The following is a 17,947-nucleotide window of genomic DNA, read 5'->3' on the forward strand; positions in this document are numbered from 1 at the left end:
ATATATTATTGAGAATGTTAGGGATGTGCACTTAAAAAAAAAAATAAAACGCTCTTCGTCGTAATGCTTCACACGTGTTCGAAACCGTTGCAGCTGGCCGAGAGTGAAAAAAAGAAATGGAGAGAAGAAAATCAAGATTCTTATTGTATCATCGTCAATCGTTCTCGACTTCTCGTCTCGTCCGTTTCCGGCGTCGATCAGTCTTCGAATAAAAAGTAAACACGCCGAGAAATAAACCAGATAAATATAATGTTATGTACCTCCCGCACCGCATTACCCGGCAGAGAGTGTTATTAAAACATCACGTGGTCGCTAGCTGTGCGTATTCGATTTCCGAATTTGAACGCATGAGTAGCACTAGCAACCAAACAGAAATAGACGATCGCAGTGGTGTCCATAATGGACGCGGACGGTTGTTGACATATCAGTTAATAGTTATAATACATTAGTACGTATACTTAGGTAAGTACAGTATAAATATTTGCGTATATGGCGTCGTGACTTGCGACACAGCCTCCTCGCGTAACGGCAACTTAAAATAAACAGAAGACATTATACACATAATATGTATACTAGGATAAAACAAATATAACGTAGTCGTGATAGAATGTTAACAATATTATTGTACAGTATTACGTGAACATAATATAGTGGCCATTTTGTCCGAACACTCCAAACGATAGAAATTTTGTGTTTTTCAAACATTGCCGTCCAATGTCGGATGTCCCTCAGTGAATAATGATATCGTACTCATTTATATAGCTATTTGTTTTAGTGGCCTGCACATCTCTTTTTACCGTTACGGTGGTGTAACACATTTATATATACATATTATAAAGAACAGTAGCAGTCTGTTTTTTTTAAATTTCGTTTTTTTTTTACATATCGCCATAGTTTTAAAGTCATAGACACGTTCTCAGCTATTTTTTCCGAGATTAACATTCCGAATCGACCGGTATATATAGGTATATAATTTATGTAAACAAGACTGCGATCAATACCCCACATAACAAAAAGTGATTTTAAAATCATTTTAGAAATATTTTTCAGAAAATAATGAATATTTATAAAACATCGTTTAATGATCAACATATATTTTAAAAATAATTAGAAAATATTTTTTGGCCGAAAAAAATAGTCTTCAAAATATTTTTATTTCGTTTTCAAAATATTTTTTAAAATATTTTTAAAATATTTGCATAATTAAATTTTTAAAATATATTGTTAACGATATTTTCAAAATATATGATAATATTTTATAATCATTTTAAAGATAACTTCAAAATATTTATTAATTAGTAATTACTTAAACATTTATTGATTAAAATGTATGAATTAACCCTTTGTTATGGTGCATTATACTATATTATATAGTTCAAATACTAACTAATATTAGAATTATCATTATAAAACCCAATAAACTTATCTATACTATTGTATAATAGTACTGTAAATTAGATAATATTAAAAATAATATTTTGAATAAGAATAATAATAAACAATATTAGAATTAAAATAAACTTTTAATTGTATATTATAAGTAATTTACAATTTTCTTTTAGTAACTATACTGATGACAATTCTCTTATTGTTAGCTTATAAAATAAAACATTTAAAATTATGAATAATAACAATTAAAAAGAGTGATGTTTTTGTTGTTTCTTCTCTTCTCTGAATTTTGCATTTGCCATGAAAAACTTCATTGGCTTTAATATTTCTTGATCAGTGCAATTCCGATGTTTATGTACAATTCTTACAGTTTCTAAAATATTAAGTATATTTTGTTTTATTAATTATGTAGGCAGTATAATATAATTATGACACCTGCAGTGTTCTATTTGAATTTAATATCAGAATCTGAATGGTTCAATTTCATCATAGCAGCAAATTTTTATATTTATAAACAGTATTTAGTATATAAGTTATAATAATTATATAGTTTAAAAAAAAAAAATTACCAAATATGATAGAACAGGAATGTAAAGTAGCAAAGACCATTTTTTGTTTTTGTCCTGCATACGAAAATTTTGATAACAAATTATTATGAAATAACTTGGACATTATTTGTCGCGTCATATCTGAAACACTTTCACGTTCTAGTCTACTCAAGTAATGTATCTGGAAAATAATAAAAAAAAAATTACAATTTTTTAGTAAAATTTTTATTAAATGTATGTAAAATTATTGAAGATAAATTATTAAACCCACCACTTTCTGACGAAATTCTATGTCACCTAATTTTTCTTCAAACATATTCAGCTCATCAATATTTGTCATTGGGAATTTATAAATACTTTCATTGACAAAATAATTAACTTCTTTTGAGAAAGATTTATTTTGATTTGTATGAATATCACTCAACATATTTTCAATCCTATCAATTTTTATCATACAATTTTTCATATCATACTTGATGTTTGTAATAGAACGAGTCAAATTTATTAAAGTACTTTTTAAACCTGAAAAATTATTAATAATATTCAATTTTATATACATTTCACAAATTAGTTACATTATGATTTTGAATAATATGCAAATTATTTAATTATTTTGTTACCATCAATAGCTAAGACTTCGTTAGTATTAAGACTACAAGACATGGGTGACGTGTTAAAATCAACTTGAGTAGTAGCAACATCATCAATATTATGATCATTTATGCGCCAGTTTCCTGTAGGGGACTTAAGCAAATCTGTATTTATGTTTTCTGAAAGTAATAATAGTGAAGTACATAATTATAATTCAAGGAAACTTTTTTTGATTTATACAAACAGAGATTAAAAATAAATTTATTGATGTATATATATTTTTTAATAATATAACTAATGTATAATTTTAATTTTATGTAAATGTAATAATGTAAGTTTGATTTTACCAAAATGTTTTGGAGACTGACTGACACGGCGATTACTATTACAGTTCCCATTTATGTTTTGTGACATTGAATCAAAATTTAGCTTTCTTCTTGAAAACTTAGTGGAACTTGAATTATTAATATCAATCACTTTCCATTTTCCTGATGATGGTGAGTTTAATTTAATAATATTTGAGCTTGGTCCTAAAATATAATGATAATAAAAATATAAATAACTTCATTCATATGTAGTTAGCAAACACAACAGTCTGTCTAGTTATGTGTATTCATTGAAGTATAATACTTTAATTACCATCAAGAGATAACTTTCGAGAAGGAGATCGATAAATATTGTTTTTTGACATGTTTTGTTGCTTATCACTCATTTTTACTTCAAAATGTTTTATTGGAGACTTCTTAATACCTAATAAAATTAAGTAAAGTTAATTAAATGAGTAATACTGTAATTAAATAACAAATAATAATCATAATTTGTTTATCTTACATGAATTCATAATTGGAAGACCAAATGTACGGTCAGTATCAGAGTCATCATAATCTGAATTGTCTAAAAAAAAATTATAAATATAACATTATATTATAATAACCATGTTTAATTTAATTTTTATTGTTTACCTGTATCAGCAATTAATTTGGGAGGACTAGATAGTTTTGGCGGTTGTATATGTGCGGAAAGATTTTTTCTTTTTTTTTTTAAATGAAAACTATTATCATCATCATCAAGTATTTTGCATCGAAATTTTCTAGTTTCTTTATTTTCATTTTCTGATAAATCCGAAGTAAAAGTTGCTTTACTACATTTTATTTTGGCATCTTTTAAACTTGCTGAAACCGTTTTAAAGCAATATATTATAATTAAGTATTAACTAACTATAAATAAAAATATACCTAATATTAATTAGACATTTTTATTGCAAATTAACTACTATATACACTTGAAAATTTACTTACCAATATCTTTTGCTAAAATACGAACATCATACCAATTAAAATCTGATGTATTAGGGTTTGTTTTTTTTTCAATCTGTTTTTTTGGATCTAAATTTCTATGTGGCCAAGCACAAGTAATTCCATCTTTTGACAGCCAATGAGATGGTACAACTTCAACTGCATTTTCTTTTTTGAATATTACTATATGATAAGTCATACTTAAGTTGAATGTACAAAATAAAACTGTAAACATAAAATTAAACTAATTTAGGTTAAGTACAAAAAAATATATTAAACTAAGTACCTTCGAAAATTTTTTTTTTATAAGTTTAATCATCATTAATTGAATGTATAATAGGCAAAGCTATTGTTTCATTACATTTTTCCAATAACATAACCTTTTTTTTTAAATTTTTCATTGGAATCCAACATAGTTCATTAGATAAATTATCAATAATATAAATATTAAAAGTATCTGAGCTTAGTGGTTCTTCATAAAATGGTTTTTTAGATTGGAATATTTTCCCAATAAAAACTACTTCATTGGTATCTTTGGTATGAGCTATGTTTAAGACTTTCATAATATTATTATCTATAGTTAATATAAATTGATCAGCTATACATGTTGTTTTAATTTTTGTATTAAGTAAATGGACAATTTTAAATTGTGGTGCTATTAAATCATTTAACATAGGTCCATTTGTGTGTTCATTTTTAAAAATAATTTCTGTATTAGTATTTTTAGGAGTATTTACATTTTTTTGTTCATAGAATCTTTTAATTATTTGTTGTAGTGGTTTATCGTGTTTTTTTATAATTTTTTTGAGGGACTTCATATAATTTTCAAAAGGAAACGCACTTATGTTGTCGATAGGGCCAAAATTGGTATAGTCATCAGAGATATGTAAAAGCCCATGAACATTATGCGAAATAAAATGTCTGCCATAGAGATTTTCAAAATTTTGAACAAAATATTTGAGTAAATTTCTAGCAAAATGTATGTACTTTTTTTTCATATTATCACTTAATAATATGGTCATAGCTATGTTAAGTGCCATGAAATGCATATAACAGTTGCTGTTTATGCTGTCTTTGAAAACGACCTGTCCAGTATACAAAAGGATTTGACGCAGTTCTGTGGCCTTAAATCTTGGTAATTCATTTAAGGCCCTGGGTTTTCGGGAAAAATCACAAGGGACACTCTTTTTAAATGATACCAATTGGTCTGATATTATTTTTACAACAGAACTAGGTATACGAACGTTCAATGGTCCTTTGTTCATCCATAATTGGATTAATTTTTTCATAATACCTATGCAAACAAGATGCATGTAATCTAACGCAAATGCATCAACAATATTTACACCAGGTAAATCTGATAAAATTGAGATTGTATTCCCAACATGATGTTCTTCATATTTCATACTGATGTAGTCGTCATGTGTGCGTTTTTTTTCACTACTTGCTGTGTATGGAAAACATGATCTATTTTTCAAATACTCGCCTTCTTCTATGCACCGGGTGCACGAATCATAACCACTGTGACCCTTGACTTTTAGCACAAACGACTTAGCCGGGGCGTCTAGAGAAAATCCATCGATTAAAACTTTAAAAATCACTCCATTAATATTAACTCCATTTGTCAATAACTCTTTAGCTTCTACACAAAATTGTTTTAAATATAAATTAGAATCTTCAGGCTTTTCATGGCCCCAGTATATACCAATTGGAAACACAGAATTCTTGAATGGGCGTATATACCCCAAAATGGGCCATAATTGACTTGCACTACTTTTTGAGATTGGCAAGCCATCAATGCCAATAACTATTTTGATAACATCTATATTATTTGTTGAAATAAATTTAAAATGTTCCAAAATAGCTGATTTCAAACCAAAATGGTAATATAAACCAGGATTTATTGTAGTTAAGCACTGTGTCTCGTTCATTTTTCTGGTATCTAAAATACTACGTGAATCTTTAGGAAGTTGTGATAATGTTGACACATTTTTCAAAATAACCAATAATCCATCCAAAGCATTATGATTTATGTTAAAATTTACTGCCCACTGACACAAATTACGCTTGAATAAATCACATTCATTAATAGTTTCAATTGGTTCATTAAATGCAGCATTATTCTCAGGAAACTATTAAAATAAAAGTTTAAAGATAATAAAATAGTAGGTAAAATACCTAAAAGTAGGATGGAGTTATTGTCACCTGGCACCTATATAGCCAGTTTATAACTTTTATTTAATTTGTATTTACCTTTAGTAAGATTTGTTATTAGTGTAATTTTGTAATGTAATAAGCCAGATAATAAGCGATATATAACCAGTGTCAATTATTATTTAGGTATATATTTTTGTTTAAAAACTCCATCCTAAATAAACTATGATTATAATATGATTCATATACATTACAAAATGTTGTTCCAGGACTGAAACAATTTTCTTCAATATTTTGTTTATAACTATTACATATTGGAGTACTGATGTTTTCTTCATAGTATTTGTTATGCAGATTATTAGTAATAAAATCATCATTCACATTCACTTCTTTACAATAAGTATGTTGTCTTTTCTTTTGCAATTTTGAAAAGTTAAGATCAAACTGCATAGATTCTAGCTCTTCCTTAACTCTTCTCCTTTTTGTTCTTTCACTTGTCATGATTTTAACAAAATTTTCAATTCTATGTGTCAACAAACCATAATCAAATAAGATAGGTGCATATGCACCTAAAGAAAATTTTCAAATATTGTTCAAGTACCTACATTGCTCATCGCATAGTTAAAAATTTTTAACAAGTATTTTCACAAAAGCTCAAAAAATAATTTGTTTTCAAACATTGACAAAATTAGCCATTACCTATATTATTTGTATTATTATTTTATTACATTTAAAATTTAAATTAATTATGTTATGAAACAGTTTCTAAATGTTTTATCCATCAATAATTTTTTTTATAATATTATGGGTAGCTAATCATATTATTCAGCTATCAACATACAATATTATTATATTAACATCTTATTTAAAGCTTTAGAATTTTAGATAGATAAGTAATTTATAAGTTCGAACTTATACTTAACTTATACTTATATAATGCATCCAGTAGTTCAAATAAAATAACTTAAATATTTGAAGTAGGTAATCATTCTAAATAATTGATTTAATAAGTTTAACATTATACCTTCCTACCAATAAAATATTATATTGTACTATGTTAAATTTGGTATGTATTTATTTTTATTTATTCTTCAAGAAGAAAATGTCGCCCATTAAACATAATATTATGTTCATGTGGAGGTTCATTAGTTCACAATTTTTAAAACAAATTCTTATAGGTAAACTATAAGTATAAAAAGTTATTTGAAGTTGGTATACAATAAAGAAAAGCAATCGTTATAAGTAAATTGATTTGTTAATACAATTAAAAAATTACTATACATTTTTAATAATAACTAATATAAAATATTGATGTAAATAATCTTTCTTTTTCTATATTTCTATATTAGGTACAATACATAAAATTGAGCAGTTAAATAGTAGGTTTACTATATAGAAACCATGAAACTAAACTCTTCAATAATTACTATAAAATCATCATATCCAATATAATATTCTAATTAATTAATTTAAGAATAGTAATGGAATAATCCTATATGTTTGATAGGATATCATATGTCTATTATTTTATCTCGTAGCAATTAGTGTAATTTATTTTAGAACAATTTTAAAAGAATTATTTTATTACCTAGCTATGTCCAATGTCTTACATTACTTATAAATTGTATATTTTTAGATCAATATAATACAAGTAATAGTACCTATATGTGAATTGTGTTTTAATGTTTTGTGCATGGTTGGCAGATACTTTGATTAGGTATAATATTAGATATTTGTCTAGTACTCTAGTATATATTATATATACAGTTAATTTCAGTTATTATACCTATACAGTTCAGTTTTAAAAGTAAGATTATTTTTGATAATGTAAAGTATAAAGGTACAAGTTTTGTAAAATAAGTATTAATTGTCTATACTTATAATATTAAAAGGGGTCACACAAAAATTATTATGTTGCATATTATGTTATTCCTAATTAGGAATTATTATTATTATTATTATTATTATAAATTAATTTATACATTATTATTATTAATTATTAATTATTACAATTTCATTCGAAAAAGTTCAATAGTAAATTTAATATTTTAAAACATTAAAACCCTATTAATTTACGGTCACATGAACACCAGTAGTCATACAAGTATACAATGTATTATAGGTACCTATACAATTTGAGAATTACACAAATGACTGCCGGCGGTCACACGGCAGTCAATGTTATACCTATCTAATAAAATGAACAAGTTATAACTTACCTTATTTATTGTGGTCTTGAGTTTACTGTTTAGGTATTTATTAGTAAAAGAAACAGAAAAAAACAGCACGGCAATCGAGATAGTTTGCACATACGTCACGACAAAAATACAAAATGAACACCGATAACACAGAGTATAAAATAATATTATGCCAATAACTAAACCATGTTATTATATTATTTATAGAACAAAATGTCGTATAATATTATTATTATTATTATGATCAGTATTTCCGTGGCCGAAAATCATAACACAGGCACACGGCTATAAAGATGAAACTGATGAAAGAACGTTTCGTAACGTTTCGCACCACAGATGTAATTATAATCTCTTTAAAATGTCTCATATGTTTGCTAGCGTCGTTTGATTATTTTGATTTTTCTTCTGGCTATTATTGTGATTACATTAGTACGTTACTATAATTGAATGGTGTATTTGGTCTAAAAATACATCTATTATTTCAATTTTTCCGAAATGTAAAGACTGAAAGACTGAATACCATTGATTATAAAATGGACTATTCTATAATCAATGATAATACTAATATATATATAATATACTGAATATTATCGTCTAATAAATTTACCACCCGGCACCCGCCATACCCGCATATATTGTCTCTATTTAGTCTATCTTACTATAATCATTGATTAAATATATAATATATATTTAATCAATGCTATAATGTACATCATAACAAATTTTTAGGGTTAAAGGAAATATATGACTAATTGTAGTCAAATGAGTGCATATTTATAATATAAAATAATAATAAAACAGAGCGCCATTGGTCGATGTCGACGCGTATATAGTGATAGTCGACCAGGCAGAAATTCGTTGTAGCGATACCGTAACGGCACGGCAAAATATGTGCTGTGGCAATAAACATTATGTTAAACACCGCTTCGTTTCTACCGCCCTTCAATGCAAGATTAATATAATATAAGAATCTTTTCTTTTATACCCTCTTTTGTTATCTAAATTGAATGAATATGAATCTATAAATTATAAGTATTAATATTAAATTTTAAGACTGACTATAATAGATATGATTATATTGTAACATAAATATTATATCAAGATATAAATATTATGTTATTGCTATATATAGACCGGCGATTTTCAACCAGCTGTGGTACACTAAGAAAATCTTCCTTCATAAAAAAAATTATATTATTAATAATTATATTCACAATAAATTAATATATTTTATATAGACTATTATTATATAATTGTATTTTTAATTAATAATTATTAAAAAACCAACTCATAAAAATATAAAGAAACCATCATGAACTTAATTTCATATATTATAAAAAAGCTATAAGTACTCGTTATTATTTGTTGATTAATTAAATATATTTCTAATTATTTCTGTTAACTTCTCCGGGGCAAATAACGTCGATAATCATAGGCGTAATTATGTGGTGGCTTTGGGCCCGGGGGCTTAGCCCTCCTTCTCAAATTGATCTGTATAGCCTCCTAGTTTTTTTTATCATATTTTAGTTAAAAATATTATTTATCAGAGTTTGTGCTGCTGATACAATTTTAGCCCCCCCATAAATATGTTTCTATAGTTGCGCCCATGTCAATAATATTAATATTAATATTCAAATTATGACTTATTATTATTATGTACATACATATGAGGTAAAAATGAATCTAGGACGCCCCCTCCATATAATATAAGATAATTTCCCTCCAGACAAAAAAATAAAAGTAAAAATATTAAACAATAATATACAATGCAATCAATTTAAATGTTTAAATATTAAATTGATTAAACATGTATAATATACATATATATACTATATACATATATAATTTTTAATTTTAGGTGGTTGATACGATATATAATATATTATATATATTTCATTATTATTGTCACGGGCAATAATATTATTAAAACGTATATTTTATGATTATCTTAAAATATTTTCAAGAAATGTGTTTGAAATATTTTGTAAATCATTTAGAAATAATATTATATGCAGTATATGTTTAACACATTTTCAAAATATATCCAGGGAAATATTTTCTTTATGATGATTAAAATATATTTTAAAAATGCAATCATCATCCAAAATGCTATGTGGGACGCATACAAACGCTATATAAAATATATTATATATATATATATATATAAATATCGTATATGTGGGGTATTTTTGTGTTTATAGTTTTTCGCCGTCTAACAACTTAGGAATGTGGCCCTTCCATTTCGTGGTATTGCTGCAGCAGCTCTCGTCAATTCGTTTGTACCTATGTGGCTATGTATATTATATAGTGTAGTCTTACGAAAGAAATCTCAAAAGTCGGTAAATTACACGAAACTGGTTTATCGAGAGTGCGGTCATCTCTCTGAGCACATCGAGGTCTGATGTCAATTAGTGTAGGTCTATATAGTCTATACGAACATACATTATGAAAATTATAATATACAACATTGAATACATCACACCATTTATCACCTCGTCTGGGCTATTGCGTGCGAGTGAATCACAACCCAACGACATTACGACACGATGAATACAATTATTGTTATATATATATCATTATGATGATTGCATGAACTACCTATACCTAATCCTAATGCAACCACATACAACATGTCGTGCAACTTATACGATAGAACCTTGCAAATATAATTCGATAAAAGCAAAAAAAAAAAATTAAAGGAGAAAAATCCAATTAATCTTTATGAAAAATATGTATTATTATAAGAAAAAAAAGTCAAACGAAAAACTCCTGTCATGACCCTCGTCACAGGTGTGCGCGTATTATAGGTACCTGTCCAACCTACCTGCAGCGTTTGTAAAAAAATTGTTGACCCCTAAACAAAGAGAAAACCCGGCAAATGTAGCCGATGTCTATAATAGTATTTATTGTGTATAATATATAATATATTGATTTCTGAAGAACCTTTTAAAATTATTATTTATTATGTTGTGTTTTATTGCCATGTGTAGTAGTTATATTACATTATCATGTGCATTGTTGTTGCTGTTGTTTATTGTAAATACAAACCATCACCGACAAGACGATAAAACGGTTTTTACACAAACGTTACCGTTAACATGCAAATATAAGAATTATACATCGTATTAGCCGCAAAAAAGTTATCACTTATCATTATACACATCACTGCTCTCGATGCCACCCCATAATGTAGATTTTTGATTCTCCATAATATATTACTACACGCCGACGAGTAGATTTATTTTACATCTTATTTTGTTTCATATTGAATTATAATATATTATATTGTCCACACGCGCGCATGTAAATCTTCGTGAGTATGTTGGAAATGCAAGCACGTGCACAATATCCGCCGCTGATAAAGACAAATGGAATGCGAAATATGAGCAATATTGATGAAAGTCACAAAACGAATTCAAGCCACAGTTGGATATTTATACAATTAATTATTATTTTATTCAGTAATTGAAGACAGCATAAGTAATATAGTATAGTAATATACGAAGTATGATGAAAATTTAAAAAGCCAGAAGATCGTGCAGTGAGGTAATTAAATAATATATCTATAGTAAAAAATATTGTTTAAAACAAATTCACCACCACTCGATTGACTACACTCTTTTTTCAATTATTATATTTGTTATCGAGTTTTATAAAAACAAAAACATTTATCGAATTAAATTATAAAAAAATGTATAATATTTAAATTACCATAACTAAACCAAAAACATAAAATTGATTATTAAATAAAAAAAAATATATTCAATTATTTATATAGCTAGATCATTTTTATTAGTTAGGTACATAAAATATATTATTAACATCATAAATTAGACGCTATATTGCTCTTTAAAATTCTTTCAAATAATCTAAACAATAATTAATTTGAAATTTTTTCTAACCGTTTCCAAATCATATAATTAAAGTAATAATAGTGATTAAAGTGATTTTCGTCTGACTTTCGTTTGTATATTATATAATGATCGTATATATTCAGTTATGACAAGTACATCACGTTTACAATAATGCATTAATGCGATGATTCAATGAAATTAATGTCCATTTTAAAATAATATTGAAGAAATGTAGTAATAAAAAAAAAAAAAAGAAAATGTATAATTTTAAGAATACGCACACAGTTTTTCAGGTTAGGGAACAGAGTTTGTTTTCGTTTTTCATAATAATGTATAATAGTAGGTAATGAATAAAACTACATATTTTAAAGTTTATAATAATAGGTTAGGCGTAACTATCGTTTTTATTGCATGCTGTATACGATAATAATATTATATCGTATATTTAGAATTTTTTTTAAAACTCGATGTCTTAAAGGACTAGATTTTATAGAAGTCGATCCAATGCCCTCTACAGCTATTATTCACTCTGTGTATATAATATACACATTATACCGTCGTCAAAATGTCCAGTAGTTTTTTTTTTATCAATACATTATACAACGATAGTTGTACGCATATCGATGTCATCACGTAACATTTGCAGACAACAAGTGCGACACACGTCACGTGACACACACATACACACGTCAACTACGTAGGTATTATATGCGTAAATACGGTTTGACCAAATGTTCAATTTCTTTTGACGGATTCCGCACGTTTACTGCATATGTATGAGATATTGAATATCGAGTGGAAACGTTTTTTTGTTCAAAAAATAATTTTCCTAGGCGTATGAATGCGAGCACGTGAGCGTACATTATGATAATGTATTATTATATTGTGCGACGGCGGTGGCGGCGCTCGCTTTCCGCGCGCCCAAGTAACCCACATCTCGACCATTGCCAACTAGACCGGAAAGACAGTGTGCAGTTTCAGCGCCGCCTCCGCCGCCGTCGTTAAGCCACGACTAACCATCGAGTTATTTTTTTTTTTTCATTTTCCGTTCTCCTCTATCTCTTTTTCCCTTGACCGCTGCGTCGCGATTTCGTTCGACCGTTCCGGTCGAAGGCGGGCGCTGCATGCACACTGCTGCATGCGTCCCGTTGGGCGGCCGACAAAGCGCGCGTTTAAAACGAAAAGAAATTAAAGTAAACATGATTTTTTTCTCCTTCCGTTTGAACCACAAAAGCAAGGAGAGAAAATAAATTGTACGGAAGAAAAAACCGAGCAATGATAAATAACAAAATTGCGTGGCGATGTCGCGTTGGATAATCACTACGATATATATACATAATGCGTATCTATTAGTACCTATACATATATATATATATATATATACGTTAGAATAAACGTATAGTTATACACCTATATTATTATGTACAAAAATAAGACGACGAGATAGTTCCGATAACCGTTAGGCCGTAAGAAAGAAACAGTGAGAGAGAGGGACAAGAAATCGTTTCATGTTATTCTACCTACATATTATATTTATAAATAATACGATATGGTCACCGTTGCAGTCTGCTATGTTACGTGTCCTGTGAATTTTTTGATGAATTCAAGCTTCTGAAGACCACCGCCGGGCACACCGGAATCGTGAAAGAATAAGTATATCTGACGCTATATAGTCGCTATACCGCCAATAGGAAAAGAAAGGGTGGAAGAGAGATGGTTAGTATCTGATGATGATTTTTATATGTTCACACCGACAGACGACGGAAATGTGCAGTTTGTTATGTTTATACATACAAGTACACATCATATAACTTTATACCATGTAATATTTATATATATATATATAATCTACAGTTAGAATTGGGATTTATCTAATACATAAATATATTTATATACATTTAAACCTAATGACTGACGAGCTAGTGATAACGTGTTATTTATCATGCACGCGAGATGATGTTTATAGTTTTAGAGCCGCGGCACAGCAGATGGGTAATATTATTATGTGATGATCCTTTATTGTATATCGTGCCATTTAATTACATTAAATTTGTCGGGTCGTCGATGATAATTTAACATTAAATCACGTATAATACACGCCTCGCGTTTTTATAGTAGACACGTTAAATTCGGCTGCGTCTTACGACGATTACAACAGCAGCTCTGTTGTAAAAATAAATAACTATCTTCCCGCTGGTACGGACATAATATTCAATATACATATTACATAAATTATATAATAGTGTATACGCCGTAAGAGCCGACGATACGGCGAAAAGTCAATTGTTTGTTCTTTTGTTTTCTGGATATTTTCACAACCCAACCGAATGAAATGCGTTTTAAGGTCGTCTCGTCAAAACCGCAAAATCATTTGCGGCGATGGCGTCGGTGAGACGGATATTATGTATGTGTAGGGTTTACCCGTCGACGAAAGGCAGGTACCTATATAAGCGCTATACATACAATATTTATGTACTGGTTTACGGAATCGAACAACAATACACCCTGAGGATTACGTGATTGTCGTGTGTGTGTGTGTGTGTACAATAATGATGGCACGCCACTGGGATATCTAATAACCGACGCTCGTCCCATTATAATACGTAGGTATTATGTGTGTTGTCGCAGTACGCGCCTCCGCCTTCGTACGTATAATGTGCACCACGAAAAAGTTCATTGTTTGAACATTCGTATACCAACAATGGTTTCAAATTACCCCGTTTTTTATTTTCTCTCTTACGTGGCGAATATAATATTATGTACGCGTAGTATACACAATAATATACATATATTACGATATGCTCGTCGTGTAGACCTAATGCAGCGCGTGTGTGTGTAATAATATTATTTTAATGTATTATGATGTGCACGCGTATCCCTATATTATATTCTAATATACCTACCATAAGTATAAGGTTGTTGTTATTAATATATATTTGTCGGTCTCGAGCAGCCGCCGTCGGATCGAAACCATTCGTCGATGTACACGCGTTAAAATATTATGCAGTAGTTGCCGAACATATTATAATATATATATATAAATTATACTTGGTATACCGCGAGACGCGCGGTTAGTTAACCTATAACCGCAGCACAACCGGAGTAGCAAACACACCGCTGGCTGTTGCGTGTTATTCTGTCAGGTTTCAGTAAAAATAAATAAATATTAATATGACTATTCCGAGTATTTAAACAAAAATCGTACAAACTCATGGTCGTGAATTTGTTGTTAGTTTTTATAAATTATATTAGACTATATTACCGTCGCCACCGCTGTCGTTACTACTGCTGCAGATTCTCGATCTATAACAGCAGATTCGCCTACAGGTTCTGTATATGGTATAATAATTAAAGACAAAGTTTGTACAATATATATAATACAAGTATCTGGTATTATAATATGTCTGTATGTGTGTATTTAAGTCATATTATTACTTAAAAATTACAAACGTTTCGCAATCAATTGACGAGTTTGTTTTTCTTTAAAATTCAATACAAAAACAAAATATTAATAACACGATGATTCTATATACACCGTATAATGCATACGGATATAGTTGTACACAATAATTTATTAATTTACATAGGTAATTACAAGAACTGCAACCATTAATATTATGTATACCGCATAATACGCTGCAAGAATCCAATAATATATAGTTACCTATATTATATATTTATAATTTTTACAAGTTACTGATGTTATTTTAATTATAAACTAGTGGTTAATGCAATATTTAACTATTTAACATCTATTCAGAGAATATAACTCCTTTACCTAATGCTGTCATGAGTAAACGATTAGTAGGTATTAAGACTCGTGTATTTCATTTTACGCACACTGATGTTAATTTAACAATCTAAAGCGCATAATTTATAATATTTTAGTTTTTTGGCAAACTCTTTCAATTGTAAAATTAACTACAAACTTTTAACTATATAGTCACGAATTCATTTTGTTTAACCTTCAAATGTTGAATAATGACTTAATTAATTATAGACGTGTGGTCCCTAAAATAATTATAATGTATTAGAGTAGCGACTGCGATCAGATTAGTATTAATAACGATTACTAATTATTAGTATGCCATAGAAGTAGCAAAGATATAACTCAATATTTTCTATTAAAATTTAAAAATACTTATATTTTATGCATAGGTATACTGTAATACAGCAGTACTGTTGTATGTATTTTTGATGAAGCGAGCTCGAGATTGACGATACAGACATGTATAACCTTATTCACACTAATCCATTTATTGTTTATTGGTTTACCAATTATTAAAAATTAATATCCAGCGGCTAGGTAGGTTCGAATTGAAAATCTACCGAGAAAAAAACGCAATCGGCATAATTATCCGTGTATTGGCGGTAAGAAGTATGTATTTCTTTTTAAGTAGGTAGTTAGTTTATGATTTTGCATGTACCTATAATACGGCTTGTAAATTATAACTAACTTAACAAGCTCTTTTTTAATAGGGTTTTCCTTTTATAATTTATGTACCGGGTCCTAAAAATCGTAAATCTTCCCGTGTTTACATTAGCTGTAGACTGCAGGCTGCAGCTTACAGTTACCTATAAATTGGCGTTCGATACATCGCGAATCCGACAATGACAGATGTTCCTGGTCATGTGCCTGCTTTATAAACTTAACAATTAGCATTGTAGGTACACTATAATAATTATTAATAAGTAATAATTATCATCACAATGATATTATCGTACGTTTAAGTAAGTAAATCGATGTGCACTATTATTTTCAAATACAAATAATCATAACAACGTATATTATAATATAATCGTTGTCTTCGACCTTCCTTGATTGCTATAGCGAAATACGCAGACCTTCCGTGGCACACAGCACATTGGCACGTGATAGCCAAGCACGGTGAGTGAATAACAGTCTTATTTTGTTTCGTTTATTGTTTTTATGTGTTCGTTTCGATTCCAGCAGATTTGTTGTACTTGCTTATTACGTATACAACTTATTAACTTCGACCGGCATGCTCGACCGTATTATACCTACGACTGCAATAATGCGTATGTATACAATACGTATTTTATTGCCGATAAAACGGAATAATTGATGAGATACATACGCACGATGCTACACATCTGCAACAGTCGACCGCGAGTCACCGCGTTTCGGTCACATACGTATACAATAATATATATTATTTTTTTTCATCCAATTACACGCGTCCAGAAGATACTCGTTTCTCTTTTAACTTTTCCAGAACACGTGCACGACGATTTAGTCGTTTTCTTTTCGAATACGCCATTGTTGACTGCATTCGATTTATGAATTATATAAATTTGTGTTTCAGTATATTGTATATAATAGGTATATGTATGTTAGAACTAAGATAATAATAGCGATCCAAGTGTTGGTCACTTTTTTTTTTTACTTATTCTATACAATTTAGGCCCACTTCCACAATCTTCTTTTACATTTCTCTATATGTTGCCATATCTTGTCATATTCAGAACTTCCCATCATCTAAGGTTTTCTTCTTCTCTAACTCAATCTATTGGTCACTTTGCTGAATCGAGAATTCCTGTAGATATCGTGCATCAACATATTACCAATTAGTTCTTAGAATTGGTAGTTATTTGGTAGCCCATTAAAATTCTTTACCCGCTAAACTAAACTATATAATAATAATATATATATAACAATTAAAATTATACTAATTTTATTCATCAATATCGATGTATATAATATCAATAGAAGCGTAGTTACCTGTATATATTTTGTAATACTCGAGTATCTATATACGAATAATAATTGTTACCTATGATTTGTAATTCGGCGTAATTTCTAAACATTTATTTATTGAATCTAATGGACCGTTTAATAGGTTAAACTGCATAGACACTAGACAGTAAAGTGTACATATATATAACTTATAGGTGCG

At 28.6% G+C, this 17,947-nt stretch overlaps 2 protein-coding genes across 5 annotated transcripts in view; both read right to left on the reverse strand.

Annotated features, from left to right (window-relative positions):
- The window catches only part of LOC132922659 (rho GTPase-activating protein 20-like), a 220,929-nt gene that overhangs the window by 70,167 nt on the left and 132,815 nt on the right, over window positions 1-17,947 (reverse strand). The window lies entirely within an intron of this gene.
- On the reverse strand, window positions 1,505-9,931 carry LOC132922889 (uncharacterized). Of its 2 annotated transcripts, XM_060986623.1 has the most exons (10): window positions 8,197-9,931; window positions 3,827-4,048; window positions 3,491-3,700; window positions 3,360-3,422; window positions 3,168-3,278; window positions 2,876-3,058; window positions 2,558-2,707; window positions 2,209-2,459; window positions 1,959-2,118; window positions 1,505-1,762 (listed from the first exon to the last, which is right to left on the reverse strand). In XM_060986623.1, exons 2-10 carry the CDS (start codon window positions 4,020-4,022, stop codon window positions 1,635-1,637), a joined length of 1,452 nt encoding a protein of 483 aa, XP_060842606.1. In that variant the 5' UTR covers window positions 4,023-4,048; window positions 8,197-9,931; the 3' UTR covers window positions 1,505-1,634. The 2 variants fall into 2 exon arrangements, with proteins under 2 accessions (XP_060842606.1, XP_060842605.1); XM_060986622.1 differs by lacking the exons at window positions 1,505-1,762; window positions 1,959-2,118; window positions 2,209-2,459; ... (4 more) ...; window positions 3,491-3,700; window positions 8,197-9,931 and adding exons at window positions 4,110-5,955; window positions 6,227-7,856 and having other exon boundaries at window positions 3,934-4,048.

The sequence above is a fragment of the Rhopalosiphum padi genome, chromosome 2, assembly GCF_020882245.1.
Source record: "Rhopalosiphum padi isolate XX-2018 chromosome 2, ASM2088224v1, whole genome shotgun sequence".
NCBI classification, from domain to species: Eukaryota; Metazoa; Arthropoda; class Insecta; order Hemiptera; family Aphididae; genus Rhopalosiphum; species Rhopalosiphum padi.